The sequence below is a fragment of the Sarcophilus harrisii genome, chromosome 4 (genome assembly GCF_902635505.1).
Source record: "Sarcophilus harrisii chromosome 4, mSarHar1.11, whole genome shotgun sequence".
NCBI lineage: Eukaryota > Metazoa > Chordata > Mammalia > Dasyuromorphia > Dasyuridae > Sarcophilus > Sarcophilus harrisii.
The window spans coordinates 133677493-133698322 of record NC_045429.1 but is presented as its reverse complement, the minus strand read 5'-3'; the positions used below and the strand labels follow the sequence as shown (position 1 = coordinate 133698322).

Sequence of the window (20830 nt, the reverse complement as noted above, 5' to 3'; positions counted from 1 at the left end):
ACCTTCTAATTCTTTAAGGTTCAGATGAAGAACTACTAGAAGCCTTTCCCAGTTTCTGTAGATGCTAGGGCCTGCTTTCCATCTATCCTATGTTGAGCTTGTAGGTACCTATTTATTTACATATTCTCCCACCCTCCCACCCCCACTCCCATCCCAATTAGAATATAAGTTTCTTAAAGGCAAGAGATGTTTTTGTCTTTGTGTATTTAGCACTCAGCATAGTACCTTGAATATAATAAGTTATTTAATAAATTCTCATTAATTGATTGAGAGGGCATGCATGGTGTAGTGGTCAATACTATATATATATATATATATATATATATATATACTATATACTTATACTATATGCTATATATACTATAGCATATACTATATACTTCTTAAAATCTGTTTTTTTAATGTGAGAGTCAGATGTGTTTTTTTATCTGAAGGATTAAAAAGAAATACCATATCATTGCATATAGTCCTTCCTATATGGTTAGTGATAATGAGCTTTTTTATTTGTATATCCATGTGTACACATGTGAAGACCGTGTATTTTAAAATCAGCCCGAGTCAGGAATTCAGGTTAGGGGAAAATCGTCAGTCTTTATTCTCAGTGAAGAAAGATCGGAGGTGGAAGAGAATGGGCAATAGCAATGTGTGCAGCTGAGTCAAGAAGCTAGCTAGACCAAAGCCACACGACCAACAGCTAGGAGTATCAAACCCAGGCACAATCTCTCCCAACTTCTCTTCCTGTCTCTCTCTGCCTCCACCCACCAAAATCATCATTTCCTATACAACACATCAGGACTTGCACAGAGAGTGGGTGGGGGCCATTCTTTATCCAAGCATGTATATTAATAGAGTGTAGTCCAATTACTATTTAGCCTCACATGCTTGGGACCTCAGTGCATCAACTCAAGCCTCAGCCCATTACATACACACAAACTACAAACATCTTAAATTGTTTTGATATGAAAAAAGAATTCTATTTCTGAGTTCAATGTCCAGTAGATTTCCTCACTGCATCTAGTTATATTGTTCTTTGAAGTAAAGATAATGTCCAAAGAATGTCCTGTGGAGAAACAAAGTTACCTAGCTACCTAATAATGAAATCCAGGTTTCCAATTCACAATGTTTCAGGAATTCAGTCAAGCATAGATCTTTCATCCACATGTTCAGTTATATTTTCTCTTATGATTTAAATTAAATTTTTGCTTCTGGACTAAATTTCACAATATAAATGCAAAATCAACCAATGTTGTTGGATAAAGAATGTCCATGTGGGAATAAAATAATTAGAATTGCTTATTGTGAGATAATATTTTTTAAAATACTTAGCACAATTCCTGGCACATAATAGGCACTACAGAAATGCTTATCATTATTATTATTGTTACCTGTGAACTCTGGGACAAGCAGTTTACTGCTTTTGATAGACAGTAAATGTTAAACTTAGACTCAGGAACACCTGGATTGGAATCCTGTGCAGTCTTGGACAAGTCAAACAAAATTAACCTCCCTGGGGTCTAAGTTTTTTTATCTGTTAAAATGAAAATAGTTGGATTTAATGACCTCTGAAGTACCTTCTAGCTTGAAAACCATGAGCTTGTGATTCCTTCTAGGCTTCAATTTTTTTCATCGATAAATTGAAGATTTTGGACTATATTATCTCTTAAAAGCCCATCTTGAAATCTGACTGTGAAATCTTTGATGTCTGACCAAGCTCTAAGCATTTCATGGCACATGTTCCAGCCACCTTCTTGGCCATTGAAACAAATTGTTCTCATCTATCCATTCCGCTGGGGGAAGTTTTCACATTCTTGGGGTAAACATTTCCCTAACCCATCTTCCCTTAATCCTGTTTGTTACCCTTAATTTGGTATAGCCTGTCTGCTGAGATGGTTTATAGCCAATGCACATATTACAGCTTTCTGGAATCACAGGTGAGAGTTGGGTGAAAGATGGACACCAGCACCTTTGAAAGTCATCTTTAGTTTTGTTCTGTCACTGGAGTTTGGTGACTCTGGAAGAGAGAGTGAAACTGAGGACTTTGCTCAACTCTGCTTCATTTAAATCCAGTTCATGGCAAGTCATTATCTGTGATATCACTGGTCCTTTTGAAAATGAAGGACAAACAATAACCTCTAAATCTAGAGATCCTGGTTTTTATCACATAGTTTCACATGATGTACCAGCAAGAACGATTCTGATCTCATTTGGCAGTTGTTAGACAAAATACCAGAAGAATGAATTTTTGTAAAAGTTTAAGTTAGTGGCAAAAACTGAACCCCAAGCTCCCTAAGACCCCCAGTAACAGAGAGCTCATGACATATGAACAGCATTAATTAAAGTTTCCTTTAGAGGAGACCTAAATTTGCCTCTCTACATCTTCTACCCAGTTCTTTGTGTTCTACTCTTTGGGGCTGAGAAGAGTGAGTTAAACTCCTTTCCCATTATTTCATTATTCCTCTACTTCAAATATTCACATGCCCAACCTTTGATAGAGCCTTCTGAGTTCATATCAGTCTGATCAGCCATGGTTGGACACAGCCTTGATTCCAACATAATGATATCATCTTGGTCCACTTCAAGAATGGACAAGAACTCCTCCAGAACTAGCCAACGAGTTCCTCCTATTCCTTCTGCTTTTCTTTACCTATGAATCACAGTGAAGTAGCCTCTTCTGTATAAATTAGTTCATCTATCATTTCTGGAAGACAAAAAAGTTCACAATGACAGCTAGAGAGGGGGAAGCTTCTGAGAGATTCATTATTTCAACATTTGTTTTCCACTTTGCATTGAGTGGGCTCATTTCTTTTAAGTTGTGAAGATGAATCCTACTAGAGTCCTCTCTTTTTTTTTTTTCTCTTCCTGCCATTTGTTGAGGGAGGTTTCAGAAGATTAAGTAGTTCTCTGCCTAAACTCTCTACTTTCTGCAGCATTGAGGCATGTATGTAGGTCACAGTTTCTCAGTCAAAAATAGGAATCCATTTGGTGTTTATATCTTTGGCATCTGTATCATTCGTCTTGTATAAAATCCAGACTCTAAGGCTATGGTGTCTTCCTCTTCACAGATGGAGATCAAAATTAGAGATTCCTGTCTGTGGTTGCTCAGAAATGTAGAAGCCTTTCTCAATTTGAGTGTATTTCTCTGTTGATGACATAGTTTTATAGCCATTGATCATGCTGGGTCAATGGATTGGGTGAGATTTTCTTCATTAGTTCAGTTTCTTTCCCATAGCCTGGCCGTCACTGTCAGAATAAAGTTTGCATATTGCCTGTTCCTGTTTCAAAAGTATTGAATTGTTTTTTTATTCTTGGTTATTTTTACTTCCCTTTTTTTTCCTATGCAACAGTTATAAGTGTTGTGTTTAAAGAGGACCCTGTAATTGGGATCTTTTTTTCCTTTTTTTTTTCTGAAAGATATATAAATCTTCCAAAGAGAAAATTGTAAACTGCTTACCTCTGAGGAATAGCAGCAATTATATTCCTTACTTCCCCATTTGAAAGTTCTGTCTGATTTCCCAGGTGTAATCTGGTATCTCTTTCTTCTGGTCAATTCTGAATCCAACTTTTTTTCTAGCTATACCATTTACCAAATTGCACATCATAATCCATATATATTTTTCATTCACTTTGTTTTTTCATTAAAGATGATTAGACCCATTTCTTTCATGTAGTTGTGGCTTTGCAATATTACAGGGTTCAACACATCATCTACATATGTTAATATTGGAAGACAGAAAAATTCACAATGACAGCTTCTGAGCGATTCATTATTTCAACATTGTTTTCCACTTTGCATTGAGTGGGCTCTTGCATTGAGTGGGCTCTTGCATTGAGTGGGCTCGTTTCTTTTAAGTTGTGAAGATGAATCCCACTAGAGTCCTCTTTCTCCCTTTTTTCTTCCTGCTATTTACTGAGAGAGTTTCAGAAGATTAAGTAGTTCTCCTCTTAAATTCTCTACTTTTCCATTCATATGAAAGCCTTCTGTATGGATTCTGAACAGGACATTTTCCAATATTATGGAGGCTCTTAAAACATAAAACCATACTAAAACTTTTTGGGACACTTCATATATCTCCCTGTTTTATCTGTCATTTGATATTAAAAGAATTCTGAGTTGACTCCCTTGCTTTTATCTCTGTTACAGCATTCATTCATTCTTTCAATCTATCTATCAATTACTGAAGCCCTCTAAATGTGAGTGGTGCTATGTAAGATAACCATCTTACATGGTGATTAAAAAAAAAGATAAGTAAAATGTAATTCCTACCCTCAAAGAATTTATAGTCTAGTAGGTGGGAATAAGACAAGCATATATATAAAAATAATAAGGGTAGAATATATCAAGAGGTATAAAGTGCTATGGGAATTCAAAGTAGCTCACTACCTGCTGAAGAAATTCAGGAAGACGTCACAGAAAAGAAGATATTTGACCTCTGAGGGGAGCATGTGATGACTATAATTCAATTATCTGATGGGTTGTTAGGTGGATCATCCTTGTTCTTGATTTCACAGAGCAGAATTAGAAGAAATGGATAGAAATTACAGAAAGGAGATTTCCGTTCCATATAAGAAAAATTTTGTAATGTTGAATAGCTATCAAAAATTGGAATAAGCTTTCTCAACCAGGGAAACAAGAAAGACTCTTCATTAATGGAGACTTCAAAAGGAGGTTGGTTTTTTTTGTTGTTGTTGTTAATAAGGGTTGTCATAGTTAGTTGATTGTCAGCTAGTTGATTCCTGAGATCCTTTCGACCATAACTGAGTTGCCTAGGTTTAAATGAGGAGTATACTGGAGTTAGCTCTTAAAAGAGAGAGCCATTTGTTAAATTTTCAGTGTGAGCATTTATACTATGAAAAATGGCAATGTAGACATTATTATGTTAATTATCTAAACTTGAGAAAGTGGTGGAGTAAATGTTAGTAATTAAATGTAAAAATGTACCATGCCTTTTTGGGGTGGAGACCTGATTGTTAAACATTTTATCAGCACATTCCTGCCTTTGTTCCCTAGCCACCTGCATAATATCACCTATTTTTCTACATTCTCCCATGAATTCACATATGCTCATTCAACCATGTGGCTGATTTGATCAATGATATACCTACTCTATTCTCTCTGATTCCCCTAAATGCAGGCCAGCTAACAGCAGGTTTGGAAGGAAGTGCTAATGCAACCCACCTACTCATCTCAGCTGTTCCCCAAAGTCCTGATGGTATGGAGGGGAAGATTGTAATTATTTCAGGAAGCCTCCAGAGAAAGAAAACAGTGGAGAAAGATGTATTAAAGGTTCAGGGGAAGGGGGAATAATTGATGCATCAAATTCTTGGATGAGGCAGCATCAAGATAAGATAGAGAGCAGCAGTAGAGGATTTGGCTTGGGGGAGAAAGGGGAGACAGTTCTCTGAAACAAAGGTGAAGTGAAAAACAATAGATGAAGAAATGAAAATGGAAAGGAGAGAAAATGAGGGGATTCATGTAAGATGGCCTGAATCTTTTTAATAAAGTAAAATGATCATCTGTTAAGATTCAGGTGCCTGGCCTTAGATGCTTAAAAGGAATCAAAAAAGATTTGGAATGTCAACATGAGATGAATAAAAGGATTCTCAGGCAGCAGTGGAGGCCGAGTTGAGCTTAAATAGCATTTATCTCTAGCATATCCTGTTTAATCCTCATTCAATGTGTTCAAATGCACAAATTTTCTTATGTGATGACACTACAGGAATTTCTTTGGTCACTAAGCTTTAGAATCTCTTTGAAAGCTTTCAAGGGTTCTAGTGGGTGGCTTGAGACTAAAGATGTTTTTTTCTTCCATTGGGTTTGAAATCTAGCTTATTTGACTTCAAAGGTAGAGCAAAAATTCTATGAGTTGGGCATTTTTCATAATGGTGGCTCCATGATCTCTAACCCTTGTCTGTCATATTCTGTAGTGTCTAATGGTCTCAAGAGGGAAATGGGTGAAAGCCTATGAGTTTCAACTTGTCCTTGCTCAGGTACTTCTTTCTACTAGAGAAGAATTGTGGTAGGATGGGAAAAAATACTGGGTTGGAGTCCAAAGACCTGAACTCAAAGTCTACCTCTCCTATGTCAACAAATTACTGAACTTCACTGGGCCAAAGTTCCCTCAACTGTAAAATGAGTAGGGTGGACTTGATAATCCTAAGATCTCTCCAGCTATAAATATGTGCTTCATTATTTGATTAGTTTCCCCCTAGCCACTTCTGTGTCTTACTGCTCCCTTCCAGCATACATGAGCAAATTGTTTGTTTCAGGCATTTCGCTTGTGGTCAGGCGATGCTTCCACAATTTTACTTTGTCAATGTGGGACAACCTTACTCCCCTTGGATATTTTTTACAGTCTCAAGTGATACAGAGAGGTCAAAGGAATATGAGTATGGATTAAAAGGCCATTGTGTTTAGCATGAAGGAGGGCTAAAGTGACTTTGAAGAAAATTGTTAGCACAAAAGACAGATTCAGTGAATTGGGGATAAGTAGAATGAATGGTATGGAAATGGAGGTAGAAACTATATAGACTTTTCTTTCTAGAACTTAGGAAGTAATTGAAAGATATCCCAAGGGGATGATCAAGTCAAAGAAAGAGCTTGAGCTTTTTTAAAAAAACTATACAGGATATTCTCAGCTGGAGGAATCTGTAAGGGAAGAGATTGAAGATGAGAAATATGGAATGATTGATGCAGCAAGATCAGCAATGAGATGAGAACAACTATTTCATTGCTTCATTGCTTTATTCATTCAATAAAAGTCCAGTGATTACATACAATGCACTAGGGATTGTGAGAAGTATAAGGAAGAGTAAAGTATAACCCTTGTCCTATGAAAATTAAAGCAGTCTACAAAATTCATTTCAGATGTAGTGCTCCTAAATGATCCTTTGTTTTGGGAAGAATGACACTGAATTTTGACTTCAGGGAGACTAAAATTGTTTCTTATGAATAAACCAGGCAGTTACCTAAGTGCTGAAATTTCAGAGTGGTATTAGTAGTGTTATTCAGTCATTTTCCAGTCATGTCTGACTCTTTATGACACTATTTGAGGTTTTCTTGACAAACATACCGGAGTATGGAAGATTTGTGTTCTATCCATTGCACCACCTACCTTCCCTTGGTCACATATTTACCATTTCACAATTAACTGGGGAAAAAAGTGTAAGATCCCATTGTCTTTGTTGATTATTATAATACATTTTATTAGGTAGAAAAAGATACCATCTCACAGGCTCTTTTACAAAATGGTGTCTCACATCCTTACATCAAAATCATTCAAGAATCTTTGAAGATGTAGTAGCAGAAATAATCCTACTCAGTCATCCTCTGATAATGCATAAACATTAGGCAAAGGTTTAAAACAGGAAGTTCTCCACTATAATGGAGAGATAGTGCAGAGTGTAGGTAAAAGACAGATATTCTCTAAGTGATGTCATCCTCTAGGTTCCTCTGTTTGCAAATGAAATTGTATTGATTGCATTATTCCCCAGAATATTGCATCTGGGGCCTCTCTGAACAAATCTATATTCATGCAAAGGAATTTGGTCTTTCTATCCATAAAGGAAAGACCAAGTGAGTGAAGTCTATTTGTTCCCCAGATTTCAACATATATTTGGAAGAAAATCCTACAGAGCTTTTTCATTACATCTGAAACAGACAGTATAAAAGGACACAATGTTGGGCCCAGAGTTGAACAGGGGAAAAGAACAGATTGGATTGCTTTCAGGAAATTGTAAAGCTCCTTTACTGGCCTCAGACTTACCATGAAAACAGAGATCCATATTTTAAATCCTAATATTCTACCTCTTGCTGTATAGCAATTACACCTGGAATGCAGCTGCCTCTGAAGATGGGCAAGTATAGATGGACTGAGGTCTGTAGGGGATCACAGACAGTGGGGGAACTCTGGGTGAGGTATACAACCCTTCAGCCCAAAGGGAATCTGCCGACAATATCTGGTCCAGCTCCCCATCTCCCCTAAGGACTCTCACCTTTCCTGAGAAGTCAGGGAGGATGTGACCACCTGTGTTCTACTTGAAACAAGGGATACTTACAGTAAAGAGAAGGGTGCTTATAGTTAGCCCTTGCACAGTCTGCTGTGCAAGTAGAACTGGTAGTAAAGCTTTTCTGCATGATGCCATGTTATTCAGAAGTTGGAAGTCCATTCAGGAACTACTGTAATTAGAGGAATTTCTTTTCCCAGGACTACTTTTTGTGGATCCAGCTGTGTTTATGGTATTTTAGCAGCTGAAGAAATTAAAGCTTTTAATTTCCCAATAAAACAGATCTTTCTGTCTTTCGTTTTACAGGATCTTTGCTTTTCCACCATAATATACACACCTCCCACCCATGTATAATTCAGGCACAAAACCTGCAGCTTAGCTAAATTTAAGAGAGAAAGAGTTTTAACCTCCTGCTTTTGTCTGCAAAAAAGGAATGGGATTATTTGTAGTATATTCATTCTAACTGTATAATAATTTTCAGATCTCTCACAGTGAAGCTTCTGCCCCTCTAAACTTATATATTCAAGACTATTTGAGAACAATTGTTGGCAATTGCTGTTATGCTAAGTTATGTCTGCTTTCTAAAGGGGCTGAGGCAGCTCATTCTAGAAGTTTAGCCTTCTATTCCAGGGTAACATTTGAACAAAATTTTCAAACTTATCAGAGATACAAGTTTTAAGAAAAACAGTCTAGAATACATAAAAGTGGATCTGTCAATCAACAAACATGTTAATTCCCTACTACATACTAAGCACTGAGCTAAACATTAGGAATACTATTAGAAAATGGAGTCTGTGAACTCCTGGAGTTCTCATTCTACTAGGGAGAATTCATGAATATAATGTTACTTTAATTTAATTTAATGTTAATTATATAAAATGAAGATGACTAAAGATTTCAGTGATTCTCTGGAGCCTTTGATGCATTTTTAGAAGTGGGATTTTTCTGTGTCATGAATTGATTGTTGAATAGAACAAAGAGAGGACATGGGAATATTTTGTGTAGTAGTACATCATGGAGGCAGTATGGCCTAGTAGGAAGAATGATGGACTGGATTTCAGGGACATTAACTTTAGATCTCTGGACTTTCCTTAAACCTATGAGAAACAGATCCAGAGAGTGGAATGTAAGCACCTCAAGAATGACTTACTTATAGCTAGCAGCTAGGAGAGTTCCTGGCACATAGTATTGTTGCCCTTGTTACATCATTTTTCAGTCCTGTTCAATTTTTTGTGATCCCATCTGGGGTTTTCTTAGCAGAAATACTGAAGTGGCTTGCCATTTCCTTCTCCAACTTATTTTACAGATGAGGAAATTAAGGTAAACGGGATTGAGTGACTTGCCCAGGGTCAAACAACTCCTAAGTGGCCAATGCTGAATTTGAAGTTGGGTCTTTCTGACTCTAAGTCCATCTATAACTGCTTTAACTTTAGAAAGATTTAGTAGTGCAATAAATGCTTGTTTATTTAATTGGGGGTTTTTAAGCAGAGCTATTACTGTATCTACTTAGGCTCATAGATCACAGTTCTTGAAGCTGAAAGTATATTAATGAGTATTTAATGTGTTGTTTGTTTGAATAAACCTGAGGTACTTCGCATTGATCATGATGAATAGTGCCCTTCCATATCTTGGGGAGTTATTTGAGCTAAAAGAATCATTGCTGGTAGCATATAAGATGCTTCAGACAAGGAGTGATTCCTTTTTGTCTTTGTATCCTCTTAGTATAGAGTCTTGCATATAATAAGCTCTTCATAGGTACTTACTAAATTGAATTTAATAATGTACTAAATGATTTATTTTTTTCCTTAATTGGTCTCTGGAAATGTTCATAAGTGGTTTAACCCTTTCAATGGGGAAAGATAATTGTTGAGTTGTGTCTGTTTCTTCATAATTTCATTTTGGAGTTTTCTTGGTAAAGATATACTTCTTTAAATCATTTTACAGATGAGAAAACTGAGGTAAATAGGATTAAGTAACTTGCCTATGGTCATACAGCTAAGAAGTGTGTGAAACTGAATTTGAATTTAGGAAGATGAGTCTTCTTGATTCTAAGCCCAGTAGTCTATCCCCTACATCACCTAGCTTCCCAAGGGAAGTCATATAAGAAGCAATGAAGACTTGTATTCTATTATTATATTAGCTACATGTTCCATCACAATAAACCACTGAACTCCATAGTCCTACCAAAGATCCATGAAATGTTGGTCTCAATGTTTCCACTCTAGTTATTTTTCCTATTATTTAGAAAAGGTGAGCTAGATAATAAGATCTATAAAGCATTTTCCTTCTAACAACTCAGTGAGGTAGATAGTTTGTGTATTATTATTGCCATTTTACATATGAAGAATCTGGGGCCCTGAGATATTAAGTGATTTATCCAGGATTACACAGTCTGAGATGGGATTCAAACTCAAATCCCCCGACTCTTGGTCCTTTGCTCTTTCCTTTCTTGCATCAAAATGCAAAGCAGACTTTAACATTTTATGGTTCTACTTTGTTACCTTTGAGCTCAGTGATAATTAAATACAAATATAATCTGGACAAGATCTTGATCAACATGTGGTTCCTTTTGCATCTGCTCTTACTCTAGACCACAAGTGCCATTTAGGGTGGCTAAGGTTTACACAACCAGAAAGACTCCTCTTCCTGACTTCAAATTTGGCCTCAAACACTGACCCAGTCACTTTCCCCTGTCTGCCTCAGTTCCCTCATCTATAAAATGAGTTGGAGAAGGAAATAGCAAATCAGTCCAGTATTTCTGTCAAGAAAACCCCCAATGATGTCACAAAGAATTGGACAGGACTGAAAATGATTTAAGAACAACAAATACCAGTATGACCTCTGTCCTTTACTCAATAGGTTTGTTGAATGAATGAGGGTGGCAGTTGTTTAAAACTGAATTAAAGTCCCTGAATAAGTAGTAACTTGGATATCAGAAACTGATACTGGCTAACTCAGGCCTGTAGTATATAACACATTCATCTTTCCCTGTCTCATCTCACAATTCCCAAGAATAATCCTCGAGTAAGAGTTTGTAAAATTGAAATAAAAGGGGAAAAAAATTAAAGCACAAAAACCTAGGGTGGCAATCTTCTTGTGGGAAATTCGTTTTAAGCATAAAACAAGTGTTTTCTATGGCAGAAATCCTTGTATCCCTCTCCTGAAAATAGACTGTGATTTCGTTTGCATAGCTCATTAACCTCCTTTGGATAGGTTAACTCCAGAATCTTAGTAATGTTTTCTAGGCTTTGGAGTACAGATTTACATTTCTCAGCATTTTGTCCCTACTGAATGTCACTGTGCTATCAGAGACAAAGTTGAGTATTAAGTGGGGGAAGGGAAGGCTTGGTTCTGTTTTAAGATCTGCAATATCTGTGACTTCTCTTATGGAATTCAAGAGAAGGGAAAAGACTAGAAAGATGTGTGGATTGTTGATATATACTAACCATGTGCATTTGTAGATACAATATTACAATGAAGATAGATTCTGTAAACAGGCTCGTTTTCATTCTTTTTGGAGCTTCTTTCCCAAGGAATCCAAGGTGGGAAGACTAGCTTTGTTAATGATAAGTTTGGGGAGGGGATGTGCAAAATTTTCCAAAAAGAAACTTTACATTCCATACTGATAGAATGTAAATTCCTAATGTAGATGAATTTTTAATGGAAATCAGTTTTTCTTCTCTAGATAAGCCTTCAAACTTGTTGTTTATTATTAATAATACATTTTTTATTTCTTCTTCTCTTCCACTCTCAATACTTGCTCCTGGCAGCTGTCCGTATTTAGCCATGAAAATCACTCCAGCTATCCCTGTGGTTGGTGGGATCCTATTCTTCTTCGTGATGGGTACCTTGCTTCGAACAAGCTTCAGTGATCCTGGAGTACTACCCCGAGCAACACCAGATGAAGCTGCTGACCTGGAAAGGCAAATAGGTAACGCTGAAGGTCTGTCCTTATCCTTTTGATCATTTGCCAACTCATTCCCTTCCTTCATGGTATGGAAGAAACTAAGTCAAGCCCTGAAGTAGAAAAGGCAGAAGCATTTCCAGCTTTGTGGGGAAGCTTATTATGGAATAAGATGAGACCTTCAAACCTCAAGCAAATGGGGACAAAATAGGAAGTGGGCTTTTGTGGTAAGAGGTAAAGTTATGTGACTGGCATAAAGTACAAGAATAGATGACACTATGGAAGTTCCTGAGGCTGAAACAACTTTAAGGTGGTGATCATGATCTCAATATTCCAATTCAATTTACCCAGTAAATTTTTGTTCATGTAAAAAAGTGTGAAAAGAAGAAAAAAGATCATAGGTTTTAGAGTTTGACCCCTCCTTCCAGCCTTTAGTTCATTATATAATTGAAACAAAGGTTGGTGAAGTAACCTCATCCACAATTACCTCAAGGAGTAAGTAGTAGAGCTGGGTTTTGAAGAAAGGCAAGGCACTAAACTCAGTCTTCTTTCTATTTAACCATCCTTTGTTTTCCTTGTTTTTAAAAATAAAATACTCATCACAGAAGACTTTATGATTCCATATTTTGTATATGTGCTCTCTCTTTCTCTCTGTCTTTCTCTCTCTGTCTCTCTCTGTCTCTGTTTCCTTCTCTCTCTCTCTCTCTCTCTCTCTCTCTCTCTCTCTCTCTCACACACACACACACACACACACACACACACACACACACACTCAATGTCATTCAGTGTTAACTGGGCCAAACAACTTAGCACAAGCAACTGCCCAACTTTCTCTGGAAAAGAGTCAGCAGTAAAAGAAGGAAAAAAATAAAGTTACTGCTCCCTGATATTTCTCTCATTTTCTTTGTAAGTTCTCTATTTTTCATATATTCTTTGACATTCTACTCATCCAACCTAGGCTTCATAATTTCCTTTTTTTAATGACCAAATTAACTACATAAAAATGTTCATTTCTATTTATGAACTGAATAGTCTTCCCTTGTTTTAGAATATGCTTTGAATGTTGGGTTAAAGTCCCAGGACAGTTTTTGTGTTTGTTGGGAAATTAGTTTCAGTTAATAAAATTTGAAGTTCTTTGAAATTCTGACCTCACACAGATTAAACTGAAGGGAAACAATGAGCTAGTCTTTATTCTTATCTTCTGCCTTAAATAGAAAAACTGACACTTGGGAATTGTAAATGGGTTTTCATAAACTTGAAAATCTGATGAAGGTGACTAATGAACTGCCTTGAATCATGGAATCATGGAAAAGTGTTAACATAAAGTCATGGTTTGAAAAATGTTATTTAAAATATTTCTTTATCTTTATTTTTATTGTTGAACATCCCTCTTCAGTCATCACTATAGCCAGAAATAGATTCCCTTTATCTTTGCCTTTTGGTAGCCACAGTAGTCATATTCAACAATTGAGAACAAAATTTGGCCTCTGACAGTTGTAGTGTAACTTGAGTAGGAATAGTCCTATTGTCATTTTTCTCTTAAATTCTACCTCTAAGCCAATATAATTCCCTTTCCTCCAATCATTCACTCAACAAACATTTGTAATCCCTCACTATGTAGTATTCTGTATTAAGCAATTAGTAGGTGCAAACATAATTAAAGTCCTTAATATTTATCATGTATTATTTTATATCACAGCTCCTCACCTGCAATTCATCATGTTCTTTCCTTATCAAACAATTCCTTGATGGCATTCTTTTACTCCACATTCTTTCCCCTCATCCTCTCCCTGGAATTTTACTCTTCTTCTGTTATCTTCTTCAGAAGTAAAATAATAATAATAATCATAAGACAATTTTTGTTTAAATCAAAAAGGCCAATGGTAACACTTTCCCAAACAAGCATATGTCTTAAAATCATGTCTGTCCATTTTTACAAGTAACATACTCATCCTTTCATATGCCCTTGGCTTCTACTGCTTTTTCATCATTTATTTCAGCAATTTGGAGATCCCCTTCACCAGTGGGAACTCTTGGAATGGGGGCTCCTTCCATCAATACAGATGGGAACCATGTACAATTTGGTTTACAAGTTAGAGGGAGTTGCTTGAGGGATAAATAATGACATTTTTCCAAGAGTAACATGCTCTGGGCAGAGTAATGTTCAGGATTTTTACACCCAATTTCTCCTGCCTCTAATTTGATCTAGGCTAAGGGAAGGTCTTTTGTATCCTACTCTTCATAGCCATTTGGGAAGGTCATGAGATCCCTGACTAAAAGACCATGTGCCAGTCTGAGTTGGTTTCCCACTGTGATGTTAATGATAATTTTGCTTTGCTCCATCTACTCTCTGGTCTGGTTCTCCTTTTATTTAAAATGGCAGTGCATGACTGATGTCTATCAGCTTAGAGCATATTAAAAAGAAAAGAAAAAAAAAAAAAAGAAGAGCTTCTACTATTTGAAAGAAAACAGGGCAACTAATTGGGACAGTGGATAGAGCACTGACTGTGGAGTCAGGAAGACCCGAGTTCAAAAGAAGACCCAAAGTTTATTCAATTTCTTTGAGGACCACTACTGCTTATTTCTCTTAAAACTGCTACCATCTCAACATTAAAATACTTTTTGTTGGATTGTTTTGTGAGAAAGACAGAGAAAAATATAGTTACCAGGCTATGTAGCTTACATTATTTTGCATAGCTGGGCTAATGGCTCTTAATCTGAACTGGAGTCTAACCTGATCTGTTCCCTTTTTTTCAGACTGGTCGTTGCCTGGTAGTTCTTTATATGGTTTATGAGTGACATACTGAGTCTCCAATTTGATTTCCCTTTCATCTTGAATCAATTCTCTCAATAATTTCTACTGATTCAAAAAAGGAAAAAATATCTCAAGCTTTCCTGATTTAAAGGGAATATTTCTAATTTTGGAGATCCAAGTGGGTGGAGAAGAAATTTTCTGGGAAATTCCAAACAACCTAATTCCCTTCCCAAGCTGTTTGAGGACCTGGTAGTATTTGGCCCAGTGAGCATACTTCCTTTATTCAATGGGGTTTTTGAAGAGATTGAGGTTAGGAAATAGTGTGGGTCCAAGAGAAGCCAGAAATATCTTCAGAAAAACATATAGGCCAATAGAGAAGAATACATCCTGTAATTAAAGAAGTGACACACTAATTTTGTAGGCAATTTAACTTAATTGCTCTGCTAAATCCTTCTCTAAGGCATTATTGTGGGATGGAGGTAACCTTCAGTCCTTAAAGACTATACCAATAAAGTACAAGCTCTGACGAGTCACATCAAGGTGGAAAGCCTTCAAAAAGGGTTATGGCTATGTATTCTGTATTTGTCATTCAAGTTCCAATATAGCTTAGTTCCAAGAATATCATTCCTAGAAGCTGGGCCACCCAGTGCAGATTTTTGGGGGGATTTAATATATGTTATAAAACTATCTATTCTAGCATGAATGGGTGATGTGTATTCCACATTGTTGAAAAAAGGCCTCTCACTAATGGGATAGCAGATCCTTAAAGTATAATTATAAGTGATTCATATGGAGTTTACTGATGGCTGAGACAGGATGTGCAATGAAACCTTCACACAAATGAAAGCTGACATCTCGGAATGTTAAAATTCCTGATTGTCATTTAAAAATATACAAGCCAGGAAGAGCCAGAAAATAGAAGTCATAACTCAAATTCATGATATATTTGGGAACTAACCACAAAACTTGTGTAAGGTCTAGTTTTTAGATGGGCGTAGGGAGGTCCAGTGTTTTTACTTCTTAGATTTAGACATGAAGGATACATGCATATATACATAATGTGCATATGTGTTTTCAGTCATGTGTGAATACCTGTGTGGTCCAGAACTTTTTATTGTAATCATTTCTAATCATCTTCCATTTTAAAATTAAAACCATAGGAATATATCATGTGTTAAAATTAAAACCAGTTGTTAGTACTGGATTATTTGGCTTTATTTTGGTAAGGAAAATTTACCATGTAATGACTGGGAATGGAAAGTTATGGTAAAAGAAGCATTATAATTAGTTTTATTGAAGCAATGTCTGTCTTTTGAAGGGCATCTTTTTACTAATTTGCCTTTCTTATCTTTCAAATAGCCTCTTGAGGTGGATAGACAATAGGCATTTGGTTTGATAAGAAAGCAGAAGAAGTTGGTAATGGAGCAGAGAATAAAAATGAGAATTCTTGATTCCATTTACAATTTTGGAATTAGATTGTCTCTCCTGAAAATTGGATCTTATTTTTCATTCATCTACATACATATGTATATGTATATGTGTGTATACATATATGTGTATATATGTACATATATATGATTTTGAAATTATGTCTGTAAAAAGATGGTGGAGCTACTTTAAACTGTTATATCACCTCATTTTGGGAAAAATGCCTTCTACTAATTTTCATGTGTTTAAAAAACTAATGAATCAGGAAAACAATAACACAAAATAGGAGTTAGCAAGTTTTTGTGTTGCCCATGAGCAAAGAATGGGTTTTGCAGATTAAAAATCTTTATTTAAAAATTTAAGAACTATTCTTGACTTAAGCAGTACAAAAACAGATGGCTGACTGAATTTGGCCTGAAGTCTGTAATTTGCTGACCTCTGGCGTAAAATTACAATGTAAATACTTGCCAAAGAATAGAGATCTATTATAATAACTGTTACAATCATGGTATCTTCAGCAATAACAATTATCATTTATTAAGTGTCCACCATGTGCTAGTCATTGCCCTAAGTGCTGGGAATGCAAAGAAATGCAAAAACGTGGTCCCTGCCCCAAAGGAACTCACTTTCTAATGGGAGACACAACATGCAAATGACTACATAGATATGTTATATTCTATAATAAGGGATAATCTTATTGGGAAAGCTCTAGTTGTCTATGGAGGGCAGTGGAGGTGGGCGGCAGGCGGGGGGAGTTGTCTGTGGAAGACAATAGGAAAAGCCTCTTGCAGTGATATTTGAAGCCATGAAATGATAAAGAATTTTTACTAATGATGATGGTGAGGAAAAAGGTCAAAATGGATTTATTATAAGGAGGAGTTCATAGTTTTCTGAAGATTTTTAAAAGATAGAAAATACAGGGGCCATAGAGTATAAGATTGTGGTAATGATACCTAATGGGAAAATGTGTTGAGTTTTTATATACAAAATATTTTGTATTAATGCCATTTCTAATTTTCCAGGATGGGAAAGGTCAGAAGGAGAAGGGTTCTTCAGCCCTATTCATATACCAAGAAATGATGAATAATTCTCTTTCCTCTATGCCCTATGAACAAATACACTTGCTGCTCATTATTCATTCATTCCAGGATGTCACCATTCTCAATTTCTTTAATATTGTAACTCCTCTTCTTTTTCTCCCTAATGTTTAAGACAGAGACTTTTCATACAGTCTAATTTCCTATCTACAATTGGTTTCCAAAATTCTCTATCTAGAGTACCCTAACTTTTTCCTTTTTGAATAAAAGACATAGTTGAAGCCACTCCCTGGCAAATGAAAACAACAAAGGGGAGAAGATATTAGAATAGCTGATAGACATCACCTTGTGGAATACTCCCAAGAAGAGGATCTAGTGAAATAAATAGGATCATAGCATCTGATGTAGCATTTCAGGATGCCTTGGAAAGGAGAGGTATCCAAAAGAAGAGGAGGGTCAAAAACATTTATTTTGCCATATAGAAAATTATTGATTATTGAATCATGAAAACAGAATGTTTACAATGACTGTGTGACTTAGTTATATATGTATTCATATATATATGTATGTATATGTATACATTCATATATATATGTATACATATGTATGTAATTATGTATTAAGGAACTAAATGGTAGCATGATATTCTGAATAAAGGGTCATTCTCATTTCATGACCTTATGGGTAAATCTTTGGTCCTGTTTTGCTTATCTAACATAGGCCAGGAACCCAACTGTTTTGTAAGGTTGTTAGCTTGTGAAATGGCTAAAAATATGGAATGAAACATTCTATTAATTATAGAACTAAAAGCCAGATGTACAGCCATATAACTTCAGTAAGTAAACTATAGAAACTAAAATCATAGAAATTTTTTTTTGTTTTAATGACTCTCTTGAATACCATTATTGTTATTACTTCAACTGGGACCTCTGAGACACATATGTGGGAGAAGAAAAAAATAACTCCCTTGAGTTAATCAGTAGATATTTCAGAGGACACATTAAGATAGATCCCTCCTCTCTTCTCCCCACAAAGGTATGTTTACATGAAAGGGGTATACAATAGTAATCTGATAACAATCCATGTATGTAGCACAGGTGTGAGATAGGGGAAATTAGAATTTTTTTTCTAGAAGTATTTCCTTGAAATTACTTAATATGGAGAAAAGGCAAGCATTTGGTGCCTGGAAAATAGAAGTATTTTCTAAGAATGGGAATGGTGTGAAAGGAACTTGTTATTAAAGGAAACAAGGAGGTTGCAATGATTTTTTTTTTTTTTGCAAAGGAGATTTGCAGTGAGAAGAAAGTAGAAAAGGTAGAGGTCTACAGGATGAAAAGAGCAGAAAATAGCAAGGCTGAGCAGTAATGAAAAACAGAGTAATGAAAAAGATTAAAGGCAAGGCCAAAAAAGGAACTGAGATTTATTGTGGCTCAAGAGCAGACTTCGTGGGAAGGATTTCAAGAAGCAAGTTTAAAAAGCAGTTAAAAATTCTGTAAAGATTTCCTCAGGGAATAACTTTCTGAATTGATTGGAGAATATCTTCACACAACTTGTTTCAATAATTCACTTTTCATATAGTGCCTATTTGAGGTCTGATTTAGATGAGAACCACTTACTAAACAATACTCACTTTGGTGACCATATGGTCTTAGATAATTTCTGGACAGTATCCCAAGACCCAACAAAATCTGCATACTCTGTCCTTGTTATCATGCTATGAAGTTGTCACCCTGAGAATCCCATTGGTGGAATTTTTGTGTTAAGTCCCATGGATAAATTCCATGGTGGACCTCTCACGCCAATACCTTCTATATCAGTTTTCTTCTGTAGCACAGAGATCAGCAATTGAGGTCATGTGAAAAAATAGAAAGAGTGGTTACATATAGCATGATACAATGGATTTGCAATCAGATATCACTTCTTTAACTTCCTATGTAGCTCTGGGAAAGTAATTTTACTTGAGGCTGCATTCTCTGAGTGTCATTTTCTTTATATGTAAAATGAGGGAGGTAGACCAGAACACTTCTGAAGTCTGTGATTCTTTGAGCATTTTTGAGTGTTTAGGAAGAATTAATTATGCTCTCCAACAATCCTTGAAATTTCTGAGTTGAGGGATATTGGGTTGAGTCCACACAATATCACAATTAATCAATCAATAGGAATTTTTAAAATGCCTATTTTATATCAGGCATTATAATAGACATTGGAGATAATAAAGACAAAAGTGAAAAAGCCCTTACCCTTAAGGAACTTATAGTCTAACTGGAAGAAACAATACATACCTATTATGTACATAAAAATAAATATAAGGTGATTTTGAGAGGAAAGATTGAGTGGATAGGAAGGGGAAATCATGAAATGCTTCATGTAGAAACTGTTATATAAGCTGAACCTTGAAGGAAACTAGGGTTTTTGAGAGATGAAGTTGGGGTGAAATGTCTGAAGAATACTTGTTGAACCTTAGTTTGTGGGAGAGAATAATGTGCAATATAGCTGGGAAGGTAAGTTAGAACCAGGTTGCGAAAGACCTTGAATGACAAACAAAGGAGTTTGTATTTTTCTTTCAAAAGGTAATTGTTGTTTAGTTGTTTTTCAGTCATGTTGGATTCTTCATGACCCCATTTGGGATTTTCTTGGGCAAGATATGGAGTGGTTTGACATTTCCTTTCCCAATTCATTTTACAAATAAGAAAACTGAGACAAGCAGGGTTAATTGCTTACTTAGGGTCATACAGCTAATAAGTAAGTGAATGTGACCAGATTTGAACTCAGGAAGACAGATCTTCCTGATTTCCTAGCTCTCTATCTACTATACCACCTAGTAGCCCCTTCAAGAGGAAAGAGGTAGAGTCTCTGAATTTTTATTGAATTTGTTCAATTGTTATTGAAATGTACTCACTTCCCACCTCCTCCTTTGCCATCATCAACCAATTCATGCCTCAATAATAAGTTGAATATTATAGCAAAGCTTTGTCTAATCCAAGTGCTTAGCGAACGGAGTATTTTTTTAACGCTTGTTACGGAAAAGCTTTCCAAAGTGTATTAGTATGTTTCCCATCCTTAGCAGTAAGTATTTTAGACAGAACATAACCTTTATTTGATGAATGAGGACTCTGCCTTGTGCTAGTATCATTGTTCTGAACTTTAATAGGATAGTACAACAATACTATCAATAGAAAGAGCAGCTAAATGGCTCAGTGGATAGAAAATTGGACCTGAAATTAGGAAGATTCATCTTTTTGAATTCAGATCTGGCTTAAGACCCTTACTATGTAACCATGGTCAATCTTGTAATCCTCTTTGCCTTACTTCACCTGAAAAATGAACTGGAGAAGGCAATGGCAAACTATTCTAATGTCTTTGCCAAGAAAACCCAAAATGGAGGTACAAAGAATTGGATAGAAGACTGAAATGATTTAACAACAATTATAACAGATAGAAAGCATAGAACTGTATCTGTGCTGACTCCAAGTCATGCTAACAGAATAATAATCCTCCTATAAACATTTCTTACCCTATATAGTTGATTGAAGTTTTACTGTTTATCTCAATCAGAACTTTGAAGCTAGAAGAAATATTAGTGATTATTTTGTCTCGTATCTTATTTTTATAGGTCAGCAAATTGTTCCCCATGGAGGTTATATAAAACTTGCTAGAGCCATCCAGTGATCAAATTGGGACAGATCCATTGAATTATAATCT

The 20830-nt window shown here is 35.9% G+C and overlaps 1 protein-coding gene across 5 annotated transcripts in view; it reads left to right on the top strand.

The window, feature by feature from the left end:
• ZDHHC14 (zinc finger DHHC-type palmitoyltransferase 14) overlaps window positions 1-20830 on the top strand; it is a 321515-nt gene that overhangs the window by 175535 nt on the left and 125150 nt on the right. For 3 of the 5 annotated variants that reach the window (XM_031937577.1, XM_031937575.1, XM_012549418.3), the window contains one exon: window positions 11775-11947. In XM_031937577.1, coding sequence (XP_031793437.1) covers window positions 11775-11947 — 173 coding nt within the window. The remainder of the gene's footprint in view (window positions 1-11774; window positions 11948-20830) is intronic. The other 2 variants (XM_031937576.1, XM_012549419.3) reach the window with 1 other exon arrangement.